General features: G+C 34.2%; 1 protein-coding gene across 1 annotated transcript in view; it reads right to left on the minus strand.

Annotated features, from left to right (window-relative positions):
- Positions 1–20,375, minus strand: part of LOC138700427 (relaxin receptor 1-like) — a 217,732-nt gene that overhangs the window by 104,495 nt on the left and 92,862 nt on the right. The window contains exons 6-8 of the mRNA XM_069827044.1: positions 18,807–18,925; positions 14,021–14,092; positions 4,849–4,920 (exon numbers count right to left, since the gene is read on the minus strand). Coding sequence (XP_069683145.1) covers positions 4,849–4,920; positions 14,021–14,092; positions 18,807–18,925 — 263 coding nt within the window. The remainder of the gene's footprint in view (positions 1–4,848; positions 4,921–14,020; positions 14,093–18,806; positions 18,926–20,375) is intronic.

Here is a 20,375-nt window from a genome sequence, read left to right on the forward strand (position 1 = left end):
CTATAAGAAACGCTGAACATTGTAAATTTCGTGTCGTTTGTACTTCACATTTGTCTTAGTGACTTTTCTGGCAACTCTTATTTTTAACAAGTTTATATTTGGCTCAAATGATGACGTACAAAGTCTTGGAAGATATACCAAGTGATCGTCGCGTATCCTATTTCGATACTGGCTTTTAATGTAACTCATTTTAGGAAAGGTTTGCTCGCAAGTTTATGTAGATCGGAACACTTTTGCAAACACACACGACCGTGGAAATCCATCACAGGGCAGTGACTGAAATAGTTCCCACCAATTCGATACGAAGCCCGTACGACTTTCTCAGTGTCTGGAGCTCGACAAGCAGATTCTTTCACATCCTTTAGTCTTTATAATCTAGCTTCACTACAAATAAAAATTATAGAATTATATAAATGCAAAAAGAAAGTAATGTTTTAAGTGCTATTTCAATATTGTCAAATGTCATACCTAAAGAACGTGTTATTATTATTATCATCATAATTATTATTATTATTATTATTATTATTATTATTATTATTATTATTATTGTATCTCCAATGGGGAGTAGCCCTATTTTATGTATGTATGTTAGGGCTATACTGGGTGTTCATTTCAAAGTGTGTCATGACGTCACTGTTGACGAGTCAGCTATTTGAAGCGAGTTTCAGATTTTGTGTCAGAGAAGTTGCCTATTAATCAAGGCGTTCAATCTGAACTTGAGAACGTGTACGGTATAACTTGAACGTCGTAGCAACAGATGGCGGTCTGTACGGTCTGTGTGCTACCATAACCTCTTTCGAACTGTGTTTTGCGAGGGCAAGTTGTACATCGGTTGCGTACGGCAACATTCCACAATACAAATCAGATGCTCCGTGTCCATATTGACCGTCGAAATTAATGTCAACAAATACGTAAGTAATCGTTTTAACCCTCTCCACATATCCCGACAGTAAGAAAAAAACTCACCTCAGTACATGTTTCGAAACAGTTCACATTCCTGCCACTACCGGCGTTACCGTACGTATCGGTAAGTACTCTTCTGAATGAACGCCGTGCTTACTAGGCAACTTCTCTTGCACATAAGCAATACACCTCTGCGGAAGTGTAGGAAAATTGAATTCTCTAGGCTCATCGGCTAGCCACATGACGGCATACAGCGAGCCATGACACATTTTGAAATGAACACCCAGTAGTTTTACACAAATAAAATAAGCATAAAGACAAATGGAAAAGAAAAACTAAATTAGCTTACACAATGTAAACAAAACATAAATAATCCGTAACTTAGATATTGCGATTGCAAAGCATACATCAGGCATCAATTTCAGACATACAAATATCAGTTACAACACACATACGTAACACTTCTTAAAAGCCGTTCTCTATAACACAAATATGCAGCTTTCCGTACCATACATCATAAATTAATACACAATAGTCACAGAAACACAATCAAAATATAATTAAGACATTGCGACGACATCAAGCATCCCATCACTATGACTAGATACATAACAAATCAAGCATCCGCTACAACACATACACTTCAACATAGTAACCACACTTTTAAAAGTTACAAATTTGGCCCCAAGAAGAATAAATAGGACACTGTTACTAAATACTGTTATTTTCTACAAGGTCTTAAACACATCTGTAATAAATCTGTGAAGTTCCTTTAAGCAACATTTTTTCAGAAGAACTTTTGTTTTTGGTGGTGAGAAAGTTGTATCGCACATGCTAAGATGAGTTTCTAGCGGTAAAGAACTTGTTGTCCGTAGTCACAATGATGATACCTTTCGAAATCTCATTAATATTGTCCTGAGACGTAAACTGCAAATATTTAGAAAAAATGATACACTTTACTTTATCATTCTCTTTGACACAAAAATAATGAAGTTTTCATGATTCGTGAAATAAATATCTAGACGTCTTTGGATAAGCCATTGAAAATTACAATAACTCACAAAGTCGCCGCCACTGCGAATGAACTCATGTGAATATCATATTACGGGACGGATAGCTAACAAGTCCTTTCCCCTCAAGTCAAGGAGATGGAGTTGCTCATAGCTCAAATCCCACTAACACGTACGAGCTACGGTTGGACTTTGCTCTTCTACAATAAGAAGTAATTAATTCCACCTCAGAAAATGGATTTGAAAGTCATATTTGGTTTCTGATAAGTTGGAATTATAATAGATATGGCTATATAGTTTCAGTCAGCAACTTATCAAAGTATATAACTACAGAATAAATTTTCTGTCACATCACATTAAAATTATATTTCCACGAATATTTTCGACTTCTATAAAGTCATCTTCAGGTGGTAGACACAATAACAACAACGAAAATGAACATAGGTGATATATATTAGATGAACACTTATACGCATTACAAAATTAAACCTGAATAAGGCCTACTCATTATAAGAGAATACAGGGTGTTAAAAAGTATCCAATGTTTTAGGAGGTGATAATATGTATCAAAACAAGAAAATAATGTTTAATAAACATGGGCCCTAGAATACGTATTTTCTGAGATCTGAACACTTGTTCATAGGAGGTGGTCAATGTGATGTCCATTCATGGCAATGCATTCCTCTGCACTTTGGCGTAAGGAATCACTCACTCTTTGAAATTTGTTTTAATACGTTAATAGTAAAGTCCTGATAATGATCTTCAGTTAATCTCTGTGGTAGCACGTATGTCTCTATTAATCTCTCACCCCTATTAATCTATCACCAAGAACGCCTGCCCATACGTTGATTGAGAATCTGTACTGATGCATTGTTTCTTCAACTGCAAAGGGATTTTTTATCAGCCTACACATGCTGATTACGAAAATTCATAACACCACCTCTGCTCAACCCCGCTCATATCCGCAACCAGACTTTTGTTTTCAGTATTCCTTCCGAGGTATCATTATTTCATGCGAGGGATGTCAACTACTGTATAATTATCTGGTAGACTATCTGGTAGTCAGAAAGTATGTGTTGTAGGACCCATGTTTACTTGACATTATTTTCTTGTTTTAATGCATACTATCACCTCCTAAAATATTGGATACTTTTTCTTAACACCCTGTATAAGTGTGGCTCTAAGTCACAACAGCAAGCAATAAATAACAATTAATAGTAAGTTAAAATAGTATTGTAATATGAAGACCACATTTTTATTAATTCTATAGGTTTTATGTAACTAATAACAGATCGTATGCATATATTTAAAATTAAAGTTAAAATATTTAAAAGTTTAAAAACGACGGAGTTATCCACAAGTGATACATTGTTCAAGCAAGAAAAGTCTATGACAAGATGTAGATATCGGCATTCTACGTGTGTTTTCAGTCACTCGTAGCGATGAGTTGTAAAAATATAACACGTAAGAGGAAGATGTATCCAGGTGTTGATGCCATCTCATCGCTGCGTTACAGTTAATGTGATTCACATGTAGTAACTCGTAATAATAAAATAACGATTTTAGTAATAATCTGATAATGGTATTACGCCTTTAGCAATTGTATAAATAAACAGAATTAATATTTTTTTAGCTCATTGCCTGAATGTGTAAAGCTAATAGATCCTTAATGGTTAATAGTACAGAGTCATGTCCTTCCCGAAGCGCTTCCAGAGGGACTTTTGTACATTGCAAGTTGTCCTTCCGATAGGACATATTCTTAAACAATATTTCCCATATGCTGTCCTTCTAGCTGTATTTCTGTAACTTCCTACCGGCAGTACGCAAGTTATGGGTCCTGCCGGTAGTACCCTGTTGTCCTGCCATATTATTTATTTTTTATTTTGTTTTGTTTACTTATTTATTACTTTCAATACAGCTTACATTACTTTTATTGACTTTGTAAATAGAAAGAGGAAAGTAGAAAATTAATAATTCTATTTATTATTTTCAATAAATTTTACATTAGTTTTATTTGTATCATTAGGATGATAACTGAATAAATAAAATTTTATTTAATACATATCAGGAAAGTAAATAATGTACATACGTGTGTGAATCATAACATTTTCTTATTTTATTTTTTTAACATATTGTTTTCAATACTTGCTTGTGAAAAAGAATACTAGGCCAGATATTATTCGAGAATATTTGAAGAAATTTGAAAGTAGATAATTTTAAAATGTCATTTATATGATTTCAATGAATACTAACTTTCATGAACTCCATTCTGAATGTGAAATGTAAAACAGACACGTTTAGTTTGAGTACTACACATAACTGCTCTTGGACCACAAGCAACACAAAAGTAACTAGATTTTTGTTATATCTTTGTGATTCTGGAGCAAACAATATATTTTCTCTAGATTTTTATTGCTTCTTGTCAGACTTTGAAGAATTATTGGAATTAGAAGTAGTGCCATTGTTGGCTATGTTAGTTATGTCTGAGGCACGAATCCACGTTATTCTGTTATCGATATTCCATTTTATTTTAACAAGTTTCCTACGTACCTTCAATACAGTTCCTTCACACACACTTTCAGACCATGTATCACCTAAAACAGATTTACTCCAAGTGTTATTTTCATCTTCATCAAAGAGAATTACTTTAGCGAAAACTCGCGTACCGTCACTGAAAGAACCCGCCATATCTCAGCAAAAAAAAAAGTACCAACTTATTTTTTTTTTGCGCTAATAGAGAAAGAAACGCTCTTGTCAATGGTCTAGGTGAACATTCTCTCGGGAGGACAGGAAATTCTATATAATCACTTGAACTTGGTAGGGCGATGAGGACATCCCGTCCTGCCGGTAGGACGCTGTACGATTAATCATTAAAGAGTTTCCAGAACCGCACAATACTTTATTGTAAGTGAGAACAATCAAGTGGATTACTCACAGTATCTCGAGACGCACGAGAGGCTGGAAGACGTCGCCATCCACGTCCGCAAGATGATTATGTCGCAAGTCCCTGAAACAAACAATGCGGCGGATTAGCGTCGCTCTGCAAACGTCTGAGTTAATCCTCTTGAGCACGACACGTCAACAAGGAATCGATGCACCAAGATATAGCCGAGAAGCATTCACAAACAAAAATAGGCTGCAAAGATGTAACAAAATCTTAAGGTTTGGTTACATTCAATGTAAGGACGTGTGTAGGTTTATATATTTGTGCAGTATTTTCTTATCTAAAGCATGAGGCGATAGTGATAAGCTAGTGGGACATTATTTATTTGGTTGCAGTGATTTTCAATTTTCAATGACAGCACTGGCCACCAGTAATTAACTACCATTCACTTAACATGCAATTGAGTGGTTCAGAACCAAAGTGGGCCAAACGCCATTTACTAAAACCGTAGAAAATAAAGCTTAAAATAAAGTTATTACCATAATTAAATGGAAACATATAGCAAGTAATATAAAATATACACATTAAAACTAAATGATATGTCAATCTTCATTAAACTATAGTATTCACTTAACTTTAACCCTTTGCTTTCTCCGTTTTTAATAAATGACGCTTGGCCCACTATGGCTCTGAACCCTTCAATTTTGTATATACCGGATCTTCCAATAAGCGTCTCCAATATTTTACATATGTAACAGTTGCCGTGTTTATGAAGCTATAGCAGTCATATTTTTCCCATGGTTGCGTATGGAACGTTACACCATTCCACAACACCCAACACGTAGAAATCGTTAAAATTTATTGTCAAAATGGGCCATCCGTTCGTCAAGCATTCCGTGCATTACGTGAAGTGAAGGATTTTATTATCTATTCATTTTTAATTTTTGAAGGGGAACGGAATTGGATTTTATATGAAAATGTTCATTTACTTTGTAATTTTTATTTTTCGACAGCCTATCTACGATTGAAGCAAGAAACTTCACAATATGGGATATTATGTAAAGGAAAAGGTCTTGGAAGACCACTCTTGTCACAGTAACAGAAAGCGTCATCTTAGCAATATAGCAAAATTCAACTCAATTATAATCAGTTAACATTTTAATTTCCATTGAATCACATAAAGCACTGCAACCTGCTCATGATATGTGCGTCCGTTTCGCCTGCAATATTCGCCGGGCTGAACATGTAACAATATCTCTCTAAAGCCTTGGTTTTTCTGAACCGGCGTATGCGACGTGCGAGAGATAGCGAGTAGTTTCTATGGCTGCGAGGTGCGCAGACCTTGCTTCTCGCAGCCATAGAAACTACTCACTATCTCTCGTGTAGTCCGGATTTGTGTGAGGCGGGCCTTGCACCTCGCACGTCGCATGCGTCGGTTCAGAAAAAACCAAGGCTTAAGTCAATTGTATTCAATCATAATTAGAGTCTGTCCGGACGGAAGAGAAGGCCAGCTAGCTTTAGCTCTGTCAGATTAAATAAATAAATAAATAAATAAATAAATAAATAAATAAATAATTATTATTATAAAATAAGTTCTAACAGTAATTACGAAAGTCTGACGAATATATAACTGATTAAAATTGATTACCTTTACCATCATCGCAAATGCTGCATTAGTTTAACAGACATTAAAATTGGCACAAACTATTACGTAGTGGAAGCTACACACAAGCACAAATATAATACGAATGAAGAAGAATATTACATCACACTAATTTTTACGTGGCAAATTAATCATTCTCCTATTAAGAATACTGCTGCGCCAAGTAGAATAAAATATTTGTTATAAACTTAGATCTGTCATGCAATATCTAAGTAAAAATCAAATCCGATTAATATCAGTTGGCATGGAAACTTGCTGCAGGGGTCACAGTTTACTTTCCTCTCGTCAGATATTGCAGAATGGCTGCGGGCCTTCCAGCCTCGTTTCAATGGTGATCGAGTGTGTCTCCCTAGAAACTGAATAATAGGATAGAGGTGAGAAAGGATAAGTCAATGTCGCCCTGAGCAACACAGAAAGCATGAAAGCCAATCTCTGCGCTTTTCATTGAATGTAAGAAAAGTGAAATCTTATGAAAATGAATAAATGTTATTGTAAGCATACGACATGTAGGATAAAGTTGCCTAATTCCGTGATACGCTTTTTTCACTTAATGTCAGGGGATCGGGTATCTTGCTATGAAGTTCACCGATGATGTCTCAAAAGTAGGCGAAAGATGAACTCTTTCGAGAAGGATGTCTGGCGCTATGGTCGAACGGCGAAACTTCGACCGTCATTCAATTTTACAAAAGTATCACGGGATTAGGGGTATCACGGAAATAGGCAATTTTACCCTATTGATGGAAAACAAAACACGTACGGTACGTAGGTATTAATGGATGCTTAGATTAGCATAAAATTAAAAAATAAAAATAATGTACTACATTTTATTGAAAATTCCAGTTTACAATATTGGAAAAGTTATGAAATCACTATTTGAAAATATTCCTTGAACACGACTCAATAAGAGTTGTCCTATAACGAAATGTAAAAATCCATCTTCATTAATTACAAGAAAGAATTTTCAGTAGTCCCTACTTAAAAAAATAGCTAACTAAGTTATTACAAAAAAAATGACATCAAAAAGCTAGCAAATGTAAACATCAATCTTCAATAAAAAAGTATAATTTATATCGAGAATATGTAAATTAATTAATTATTATTCAAGAAAGTTACATATATTGTCCCTATATAAAAATTATCTCTACTATCGAAAAGAAACTGCCACTAATTGAAAAAACTCACCTTCATCATGAGAGAAAAGAAATCACATTAGCATGTAACATAATCACTGCCGTTTCTTCAATGAGAAAAGAATTTAATTCGCAAACCCAACAGAACTACAGTACGATTATTTAGTCCTGACGGTCGCCGGAAATGTGCGCCTGGGTCAGGCGAGTCCATTAAGTTACGCCAAGGGATGTTCAGGTTAGTCTGTCGCCTGCAGTCAGAGCGATCGGATGTCACGCATGCGGTATAGCGTTGTGTTTCCGGTACAGTTAAGCTGTACTGCAGTCCTTTATCGACCGCTCGCTCTTATCTCTACTCCGGAACTCTCCCCACTACTCCTATTACTTCCCCTCTTTCGCGTCGCTGAGCTGTCAGGACTAAATAATCGGTCTGTACTTCTCCATGTCCTTAAGAAAAATTCATATCATCTCCCATGATCATGAACAAATCGAAATACTGAAATAACCATTTCATTTTACATAAAAAATTCGATTCATAAAATAAAAAAGAAGTTGTGTTCTCTCTAATGAAACAGAAACTCGCCTACCATTAAACAGTCAATTCACATCTTGTTTAATAAAAATAAACTGAACTCCTCAAAAAGTCATATATTATCCAAATTAAAAGTAAATATGTCCTACGTAACTGAAGAAAGACTATGCCTACTTAAGAAAAACAAAGTGAATTTCATTCCAAACATAACAAGACATTCTTTGCTCAAATGCCTTACAATACAAAACGAGAAGCTTTGACAATTTTATTACACAGGGTGATTCACGAGGATTTACTGTCACTTACGGAGCTTATTTCCGAAGAAATTCTGAGCAAAACTTGCTATATATGAACATGTGTCCTAATCTCAATATTTTCAGAGTTACATTAAATTGAAGTTGTTTGTAAAATACCATTATTATTTAGTTTTAAGTGTAAAAAATTATTATAGGAAAATAATGAACTATTTATGAGTATTATTTCTTTCATTGGCTATTATTCTGAACCTAAAACTGTGTTGTGAATTCCATAGTAGCTTCGTACAGAATTTTTGTTAGATTTGTAACTACAAGATTACATACTTTTTATTACGCATTTATCACACACTTGTTACTAATCACGCCACACTTGTAAATTCTTCAAGACTATACATTAGGATACATAATTAAACTGTAAAGAAAAAAGTTCCTAAAGTCGTATGATTTGGAACAATTTTTGTGATAAGTGAGTAAGAATAATGTAATTTTTAATTAAAAATTGAAAAACAAAATCTGTAAAAAGCAATTAACGACACATTTTTAATTTCAGAATACTAGCCAATCGAAGAAATTATACTTCTGAATAGTTCATTCCCTATTTGTAATATAATTTTACCCTTCAAAAAAGTATTTTACTAACAACTTCAAATTAGTGTAACTCTGAAAATATTGGGATTAGGATACATGTTTATATGATATTTTTTGTTCAGAATGTCTTCGGAAATAAGCTTTGTAAGTGACTGTAAATCCTCGTCAATCATCAACTAAAGAAAAATAAGCGTCACGAAGGAGGCATACTTCATCATTATGCATTTGATACGTTTCGTAATAATTCATTTCCTATATTAAGACGGGAACGATTTTAATGTGTGTTATTTAGTCAACTGTCCTAAGACAGATATGAACCTCACAAGTGATATCAGGAAGGCACCATTTATAAGGCAAGCAGATCAGGAGGTAATGGGCTAGGGTAGCCAGTTCCTTTCCCCTTCATTGCGTACATCGCCAATTAGCTACATATTATACTAACCAGACTTCAGATGCATCTAAACAATTGTTTTTCCTCCATACATTCGTCAAGTGAGATGTACTGCCTGATAATATAATTAACGTTTAAATTTTATTTTATTGAACGATTATACGAAAATACAGTATGTCCCTGAATGAGTTGGTTTAATGTGCAGACTAAAGGATAAAATTTTCGTTTACTGTATTGGAGAGAAAAGAAATTCTCTGTAACGTAGGCCTTGTTTCTGATCATAATATTTAAGTTATTCCTACATAATTACTATTAATTTTTCATTGATTTACTTAAAACAACCACATGTAAATTGTAATCATTTTTATTAATTAAGAAAGCCTGCAAAAGTAACAAGAATGTTCAATTGTATCAGGCTTTATTTCAGTTAACACACGAGTAACAAATAGAATGAATAGAATAGAATGTTTTATTTTCGCTGGCAGAGTTAAGGCCATAAAGCCTTCTCTTCCACTCAAATAGCCTTAATCAACTTAATACAATAGTTACATATATATTTAAATTATGCATATTTACAATACACTTAAAAGATTCTCCAGCAATATTCTTCAGTTAAGTTTTAACCTAGATAATGTTTTAACGACTATTACTCGTTTATTTAAACTGAGATAAACCTATAAGAAAAAGTAATAACTTCATTTATGATCTAATTTAATTCAATCGAGTCTATATCCAATATGTAAAGAATTATAATTAAGTTAAGATAGCTAGTTAGTTAAAATGATGAGAATTAATTTAATAGAAATTTACTAGAATTATGTTGTAAGGAGCAAAATATAAATCTAAAATATATTGATATGAGAATATTAATGTAATGAGATTTTGCCATTAGAGGTTTTGAATTCTATTTAGAGAAATTAATAGTAATAATAAGAATGGACAGATATTAGTTTCATTATAAGTAACAAATATTAATCAGTAATTAATCTGTTAAGCTAGAATTTATGTAATTTTGACCTAAATGAAGTTATTGTCCAACAACCCCCTACATCACTCGGAAGCGAGTTCCAATTTCTAGGAACTGAAACTGTACGAGGGGTAGTTATAAAGTTTTAATTATCACCTCGAAAAAATGAAGCTGCGACCATGAAACTTGTTGATGGTGTTAGTCCTTTAACTACATATTCACCCTTCAACGCTACACATTTTTCCCAACGACGGATGACTTGACGGAGGCCTTGGTTGTAGAAGTCTGCATTTTGGCTGTTCAGGAAACGTTCCACCTCAAAGATCACCTCGTCGTCATTCTGGAAATGCCTGCCACGCAATGGTTTCTTCATCCGAAGAAAGAGGAAGAAGTCACTGGGTGCCATATCAGGAGAATACGGGGGGTGAGGCAAAATTTGATAGCCTAAAGAAGCAGCATGTGTGACTGTGTCATCGGGAAAGGTGATGCTGAGTGTTTTTGGGACATCCAAGGTGTGGTGCTGACAGATTATGCTCAGATGGGGCAAACCATCACAGGAGCATATTACCGAAATCTCCTGACAAGGTTACGGGAGGATATCAAGACGAAGCGTCGCGGGAAGCCGTCCAAGGGGGGTCCTTTTGCTTCATGACAACGCTCCAGCTCATTCTGCACAAGACGCAGTCACACATGCTGCTTCTTTAGGCTATCAAATTTTGCCTCACCCCCCGTATTCTCCTGATATGGCACCCGATGACTTCTTCCTCTTTCCTCGGATGAAGAAACCATTGCGTGGCAGGCATTTCCAGAAAGACGACGAGGTGATTTTTGAGATGGAACGTTTCCTGAACAGCCAAAATGCAGACTTCTACAACCAAGGCCTCCGTCAAGTCATCCATCGTTGGAAAAAATGTGTCGCGTTGAAGGGTGAATATGTAGAAAAGGAGTAACACCATCACCAAGTTTCATGGTCGCAGCTTCATTTCTTTCCAGGTGATAATTAAAACTTTATGACTACCCCTCGTATAGGATGGAGAACATAAAGATATCTTGTAGTAAGGTATAATGAGTAAATTGTTTTGAAAATGGATATATAAGAACACTAATCATATAATAATGTATTTATTTGACCCATCGTTCCGATGCCGGAACATAGGTATCTCCAGATCTGTATGAACCATCACTGCAGTGAATATTCCATTAAACAAATCGCACACTCAGTGAAATTCTATCGTAAGTCGAAAATCACATATTACTTTCGTAAATTATTTTCAACGCTGTTTTACTAGTTGAAAGTATGAAATTCTAATAATAAAATAGTAAATTATCAAAGATTTTGGTACGGTACCTATTTATTAAAATATTTTTACAGCAATATTTTACTAGGAAATATCACATCTGATCTTTGCAGGTAACAATTTTCGAGTTACAGCAATATTTTAGTGGAAGTGCGAAATAGTAAAATGAGAAACAGCATGGCTTTTCAGGAAAGTACACAAGTAAGAATTATGTACCACATTCCTATGACAAATGTATAATTGAAGTGAAGAATAAATCAAAACTTGAGAAAAATTTGGTGTCAATTGATAACACAGACTCAGTCAACACCACATTGCTAATGTAGTTGTAGATGCATTAAACACAAGTGATAGCGATAAACTCTACCTTCTGTCCACTGAAGTACCAGACAAGGTTAATTATTCTACCATACATGAACGTTTGCCACAGATGCTGTAACCTACATGAACAGATCAGATTTAAGCTTCTTCAGTAGCATTATCCGAATATGACGCTCGTGATATGCCTTGCATTTACCTACTTGTCACAGACTTTCAGAAGAGGTGACAGCACAATTTCCTGACGTTGACAGACTAATGGCTGATGTTACAAAAGGTGGTTGTTAAGGCGCCGTATCGTGTTTCTGAATTAAAAAAACAGCGTGACGAAGTATCTATTCCTCCATTTCCAATCGATAGGAAATGGGGAATGAAGTTGAACGCATGCAATAATATTACAATTCCCATTTAGTAAAGACAGTGATTCAGTCATTTGATTACAGTATTGCTGTACCACTCAAAATATCATAAAAACTATTTAGCGATGGGATAATTGAATATAATATAAATTACACTTTGTCGAATTTTTAGTTTTTGTCAGGTGTTGCTGTAGCCTTAGAAACATCTGTTGCAGAACTCTCTACTCAAATAACACTGATTAGAAATATTGTCCATAATATGAATCGTGCTGAAAAAGATATTGATAAACGCATAGGTACAATGACGAAAATGATTTCATATTACATCAATAAATAATAAGTAAATTTACAGTGACTGTTAATTAATTCATCACTGGTTAATAAATATAATTTAAATTTGTAAAACTGATTAACACAAAAAATACTTAATAATCTGGGTTATTTGTCTTGAATCAACCGTACTGTTACCAGCATCAGACTGTCTTTCGTTGTTCAACCCCATCGCGCGCCTCGCAAATATACTATGTTTCATTGTAAGCAGATAGAAATACATTTTCTAAGTATAATAATTAATTAAGCAGTACACATTGCGATAAAAAATCTCTATAATTCAGGTAATAAAATGCATAATATTCCAAGACGTTACGCTCTCTTACCAAAGGTGTTTAGAATTAGTTACCGATAATTCTTTAAGAAAAGGTTTTTTTCATTATTTATGCAGTCATGTTGCCGATGAAGTTAAAATCTTAGAAGGAAAGAAACGAAAAACAAGATCGCAATCGCAGAGAATATTTGTAGCGTCAGAAACCTCGAGAATGTCGAATGCAAGAGGTGAGTTGCAAATGGGGCCCCCCTATGCAAGGAATAACAGCCCTATATGCAAAATTTCAACTGAATAGACGTAATATAAAAATCACGCTGTGTGTTTCGTTTGAACATTCTTATTGAAAGTATGAATCATAAAATATTTTAACGGGACCTTCGAATTTGGAAGCTTTCTTTCTCAGACAAGAAATAGTTAAGAAAACCGAGAAGAAAATCGTTGGTTTAGATTTTGACTGGATCGACAATGTGAGTTTTTGATTTTAAATGAAGATCCATCAAATTGGTATATCGCTACCGGATAAATTGATGCATATAGGGTAAAGGTTGGTAATATTGTGATATGAGTAATATTGTGATAGTTTTTTCTTAGAATGTTTTGCAATTTTATTGAGCGAGAGAAGGACCGGTTTTGTGCAGAAACACAACGAAAAGCTACGTTGACGCAAAAAACCGATCTTCATCCCGCTCAGTAAAATTGTAATAAATTCTCAAAAATAACTATCACAATATTACTCAATTCTCAACCTTTACCCTACGCTAAATATCAAATTCCACCTATAGTATTTGAGTTAACAGTTGTATTACAGACAAGTAGAAAGAGGGTATGCTCAGAACTATTATTCCTATATCAAGGATGGTGAAAACGTGAACTTCCTTGAAAATCTTTAAATTGATTTTTTTGCAGCTTTACAATATATCAAATTACATTTTTCACATTTCTAAAGTATACATAAATTGCAAAATTTAAGATTTTAATTGGAGGTAACTAGAACTTAACTCGCTATCATGTTACGGAAATATCGTGCCAAAATATTCCGGAAGTTTCGACGATACAGGTAGTTGAACGACACAGTTTAGAAAAGACAGTATAAATATTTGTAGGAAATATTCAACTTACAGTTCACGGAGATATTGTAGATTCAGGAATGCATTCTTCGGCAGTTTCGATAGTTCATTGTTTCTCAGAATCCTGAAAGGGAATAAGAAATTAGAAATACTCTATTTTCGTAAATTCAAAACATTAATTTATAATGAATACACTGTTGGAAATAGTGGACTTTAAAGATGAGCAGGACTTTTTATTATGTTTCTTTGAGGCTCAATTAAAATCTTATGGAGGTCAATACATATTGATGCGAAAAATGTGGTTTTTGAACATAATTTATTACTTCAAAACGCAGAAACTGAATGTTAGTAAAATTGATAATATAATTAATGATCGTTCAAATAATTAAAATTAAAAATGATGCTTTATGTGATCATCTTTGCCCGCACAACCATTTGTAGGCGTCTTCTCCACTGTCCAATAGCACTGGATATCTGTCTTTGATCAAGCCGGTCCCAACATTCAAGAAGCCGTTGTCTTAAATGTTTAATATTACAATTCTTGTTTTGTAGTAAACTGCTTTTTGTAGTTAACTCCATACAAAAGAGTCCATAGGATTAAGATCTCGTTTGAAACTCGAGCGGAAACCATCAGAGAATCTGAGAAATGCGATCTTTCACGCAATAATCTCTCAGGAGAAATATCATGTTTGTATCTTGCTAATCAATCGTTGTACACTTGAAACAGACCATTCTCGCTGAGCTTAGTTCCTTACAATTTGACGGGCAGGTAAATTATCATATTGGTGTAAATGTTTAATGAAAATCTCCGTTCGTCAAACGACCCATTATTCACAAAATGAGAACTCAAAACGGAAGAAAACAAATGATGATAGCACAACAAATGGCTTGGCCTGCTTAACTCGTAAGACCATAATGTTTAGTTCGGAATAAACTATCGATTTTGCACTGCCTTACAAAAAAAATAAAAGTAATGTTTTGTAATGTTAAACAATTAAATATTACAATACATTCCCAGTCTACAAGGTCTGTGAAATTTGCCTGTGAAATAAACTTTCAAGTGAAATCATTAGCTACTCTAATATAACCATTTGAATATTGTGCATTTTTTGGCCCATTGTGTATACACATTATTTTGTGTTGTGTTCTCATAGTAAAATATAACAGGATAGAGTGAAACAGGGTTGTACGAGCCTTAACGTCTTAAATCCAAATGTATTTCTTTAACTCTGTAAGGGCATAACTTATTTGAATCATGAATGCGAAACCCCATAATTCACAATTGTTCTCAAATTCAGTTTTTCATGCGGTTGTAATATTCGTACAAATTCCTTTCATGTAGCGCAGAAATCTCGCACGTCCATCGTGTACATTTCACAGCGGCAGTAAAAATACAGTGAGTTACAGAAAATTGCAGGAACAGCACATATCTAGGGCCAGTGGAATTTTTCAGACACTAGAAACAAATTCAATTTGATTTTCTTTGTTTTTATAGGGTTAAAGGAATTTACGCTATTTACATAATTATGTTTTTTTTTTTTTAATTTTTGACTTAAATATAGGCCTACATTTAAAGTTCTTTCTATGATACAAAAATTGTTGTTTTATATCGTCTTGACCTAAAATTGTTAAAGTAATAAAATGATTTTACTAGTTGTGAATTGAATAATTCCACATGGCCAGGTAATTCAGATTTTCTGAAGAAATTACTAAAAAAATAATAATAATGAAATTCATACATGTGAAACACTAGAACTTATTATTATGCTTTAATAACGATAGTCACTTCAAGATAACGGCATTAAACGCTTTGTGTCTCCTAAAAATTTTACTAAAATGAACATGTAGGGTTTCTACAATTCACGATCCATAAGGACACATGGAATTTTCATTATTTTCTGGACTTCATTCATAACATTGATTTGTTATTTTTACCCTGTATTTACGATACCAACTACTTCAATTATTCTAACAGTAAAATTTAACGAATTAAAGCCAATGCTTACATACTTACAAATAACACGCGGAATAAGTTCCCTACAGTCGGCAAGCATCATATTTAGTTAGAGCAAGAAAGTCAAAGAATAATATGTGCAGTAAAAAATCGTCATAACGCAATGGATACTTAAGAGTTGTTTATTAATTTTAAAAAAAGGTGAATCTGATACAACATTAATAGAAATTAATTTATTTCCTAGAATATATCTATCCTTAAAATACAATAATACTTACTTAAGTTGGCTTTTCAGGAAACCCCAGTTCATTGCCGCCCTCACATAAGCCCACCATCGGTCCCTATCCTGTGCAAGATTAATCCTGTCTCTATCATCATATCCCACCTCCCTCAAATCCATTTTAATATTATCTTCCCATCTACGTCTCGGCCTTCCCAAAGGTCTTTTTCTCCCCGGCCTCCCAACTAACACTCTATATGCATTTCTGGATTCGCCCATATGTGCTACATGCCCTGCCCATCTCAAACGTCTGGATTTAATGTTCCTAATTATGTCAGGTGCAGAATACAATGCGTGCAGTTCTGCGGTGTGTAACTTTCTCCATTCTCCTGTAACTTCATCCCTCTTAGCCCCAAATATTTTCCTAAGCACTTTATTCTCAAACACCCGAAATTTCTGTTTCTCTCTCAAAGTGAGAGTTCAAGTTTCTCAACCATACAGAACAACCGGTAATATAACTGTTTTACAAATTCTAACTTTCAGATTTTTTGACAGCAGACTAGATGACAAAAGCTTCTCAACCAAATAATAACATACATTTCCCATATTTATTCTGTGTTTAATTTCCTCCCGAGTTTAATTTATATTTGTTACTGTTGCTCCAAGATATAAGAATTTTTCCACCACTTCGAAGAATAAATCCCCAATTTTTATGTTTGGATCTCGTACAATATTCTGGTCACGAGACATAATCATATACATTGTCTTTTCGGATTTCACTTCCAAACCTATCTCTTTACTTGCTTCAAGTAAAATTTCCATGTTTTCCCTAACCGTTTGTGGATTTTCTCCTAACATATTCACGTCATCCGCATAGACAAGAAATAAATATATACAACGTAAATAAGTAAATGAATGAATAAGTACATAAATAAGTAAATAAGAAACTAAGGAAAAATGAAAGTAAGTAACTAAGTAAATATGTAAGTGAAAGAACGAACGAATGAATGAAGATACGAGAATATGTATAAATGAAGAAATGTATAAATGAAATGTAGATTTGAATGAAGAAATGACTAAAGAATTAAATAAATAAATATTATCTTAAACTCTCCAGAAATATCCTTAATATTAGCGCCGTTTTCAACAGACCGCGTTGTACTCTTTTGCTGATTTTTTTTTTTAAGATTTATTTTAGGTCGCATAACTGCTGGGTCTTTTTGCGACCACAATATTCATATACAGAACAGTACAAGACAAGCAGTGATGATTTCAAACAAAGTACACAATACATTACAATATATCTAGAGGTAAAAAATTAAATAAATAAACAAAAAATTAATAAATAGAGTATATGAACAGTATAAATTTTACAACTAAATCATATTACACAAGGAAATTTCTTTAAAGAATTGAATTACTTGTAGAAGAACATCTGTATTGTTGAGTGCTGTAGATATATCATTTGGTATGTTGTACTTTTTCCTTGAAGTGTGGTATCTTCGGCATTCTATGGTGACGTGTTTGATGGTCAGGAAGCAGTGACAGGTTTCACAGGTTGGTGGTTCATTTCTTGAGATGAGGTAGGAATGGGTTAATTTTGTATGTCCAATTCTTAATCTTGATAATAAAACCTGGTCTTTTCTATTAAGCTTGTGGATCGGTATATTAATGGAGCATTTTGATTTGACTTCGAAAAGTATTCTGGAGGAATTGAGAGTCCAAAGTGTAATCCATGATTATTTACATTTATTGTCTATGAGGGAAATGAAATCTCGATGTGGTAAGAAGGTATAGTCGGGGTTGGTAGAATCTTTGGTGCTTTGTTTGGCTTCTCTATCAGCTGCATCGTTGACTGCTATGCCACAATAGGGGGTATCCAGATGAAAATAACTTCTTTTCCTTTTGCTATAAGTTTATGGTATAAGATCTGAATGTCTTGTGTTAATTTATCAGTTGTCCATACATTACTCAGCGCCTTTAATGAGCTTAAATAATCTGAAAATATGATGAAATTGTTATGGTCTTCATTTAGAATATACTGTAGTGATTCTTTGCTGATTTCTTTAGACTCAAACGCATTTTACTGAATCGACGGAGCAGTTTACTGTAAATGTTCATAGTAAATTTCTTTATGACATACTGAAAAATTGTTACAAAATAATTACAAAATTTTTAAAATAATTTTTAATATTCTTCAGTGTGATATTTATCGTTTATATTAAAATTAAACTATTTTATATATTCAACGGAATTGGAAACATGAAACAAACTGAACATTTCGGAATAATTAACTACACATTTTCGAATCTGGAAAACCGACCTTTCTGACAATGAGGTACGAGTATTGAAGTAGCAATGATATATGATATCTAAGCACTTTAAGGAAACTTAAATGTAGCCCCTCTATCACACATCTCGCAGGATTCGTCCGTAATCGAACTCAGGCAATACTTAAGCTAAGTGGGCTGCGGCTAAGGTCATTCACGTAAAATTGTGTAACCGAGGCCAAATTGTTTACCTCACTGAATTACAGCCTGCTGCGCAATTGCGTCAGGTGTGGTGCACGAGATCTTGGAATAACGAAGTTCTTGTTCCGAAGTGATTTACTGCCTGCGCCGATTCTATCGAAGGAATCGATTTCGAATTAGTGTTAGGACTTACAAAGTGTCGATGATGTTGCCGGGCTGTAGAGCTGGTTCAGGCAAGGTTCGCAGCTGGTTGTTGTCCAGGTATCTCCAGGCAGCACAAACAGAGATAAAACTTAGACGTAATCCTGTAAACTAAGGATACATAAATTATTCATTAAGCTCAGATTCTGTGGGTATGAGAAAGATGTGCGAGAGAGGCAAAAGCAGAATGAATAACTTTCACATAATGTGAAAGAGAAATGGGATTATTTTGCCACATTACGTAAACTAGTGAAAGAAGTACAACAAAAGTGACGTATGTACAAAAACACTTTTGGAAAGTGGTGTAGTTTTCTCTTTACTTTCTTCCCTTAGTTTAAACGATGTACTGAAATACAAGAACATCATTTTATTTTTACTTCAATTTTTATTCTACCCGAGTTTCTGAATGTACTTCACTCCCATCCCCTCTACTTCCAACCTCCTCCACACAGAATCAAGGCCGCGTATGCAGTCAAAGTCGCCTTATGGTCAGAGTAAACAGTACTGAGTTAGTGAATATAGCACGTTTCAGAAATTTGTTCGCGTTTTCCAGTGACGAAAGAGCTTTCAATATTGAATCATATTTTCGCACAAATACTGTCGTCCGTTTGTTTACGTCACATCCCGTTTCCCCCACCGGCTTCTGCTCGCCCCTCTGTAAAGGCTAGTGGCTGGGTTGTCTTAGTTCTTTCCTGAAAACATTAGTTTCTGTTAGGAATAATTGGACGTCTACGTATTATAATACAATTGTTTAAAATAACTTAAATAAAAGGGTCTCGTTAAGTAGTTAATTGTCACGTGGTGTTCCCCCTTTCTACGACCCTGCGACAAAACCTCTTGGACGGACAGTAGATAGCACGTCTGAGTAATTTTATCTTTTCGGATCGGGCAGAAGTGAAGACTGAATTTACAGTACGTAGTGTACTCTTTTATAGAGTAGATACAGAATTATTTCAACATGAGTTACTAGTGCGAAGGTCGAAACTGGTAATTGGAATTAGGTACAATAGTCTTAGTGCGATAATATGCACAAAAGAACTGAAGTCTGTATCGAAATGAACGGCCACCCTTTTAAAAAATGTGTTTAAATATCACTATTATTATTATTTTTCAATTTACGAGTAGGCTAACTTCATTCTCTATATTGTACGTTAATGTGCTGTAGGCACTATAATATACACTGCATAATGAATACGTCCAAATGGATAGCTCAGTTCGTGAGTAAAAACACTTATTATTAATACAGTATATTTTGATTAAACAAAAACCTAATGATAATTATCATATTCAAAATCGCGGTATTTCCCAGTTTACGTAAATGGGTTAAGTACTTTTCTTCCCTCGTATACCTAGTAAAGTTTGTATTTTACGCCAGTATCATCAACCTCCAGTCATGGTAGGGGGTAGCAAACGGTGTTTCCGGTTCTCACCCGTTAATCCAAAGGTATAGCCGGGTTAATATTATAAATGTTAGTAAAAATAAAATTATGTCCCTGTAAAATTTATTCAATGTTTCTAAACTCACTTTCTACTTCAGAAACAAACGCAACAAATTTAATTG

Source organism: Periplaneta americana, chromosome 5, assembly GCF_040183065.1.
Source record: "Periplaneta americana isolate PAMFEO1 chromosome 5, P.americana_PAMFEO1_priV1, whole genome shotgun sequence".
Lineage (NCBI taxonomy): Eukaryota > Metazoa > Arthropoda > Insecta > Blattodea > Blattidae > Periplaneta > Periplaneta americana.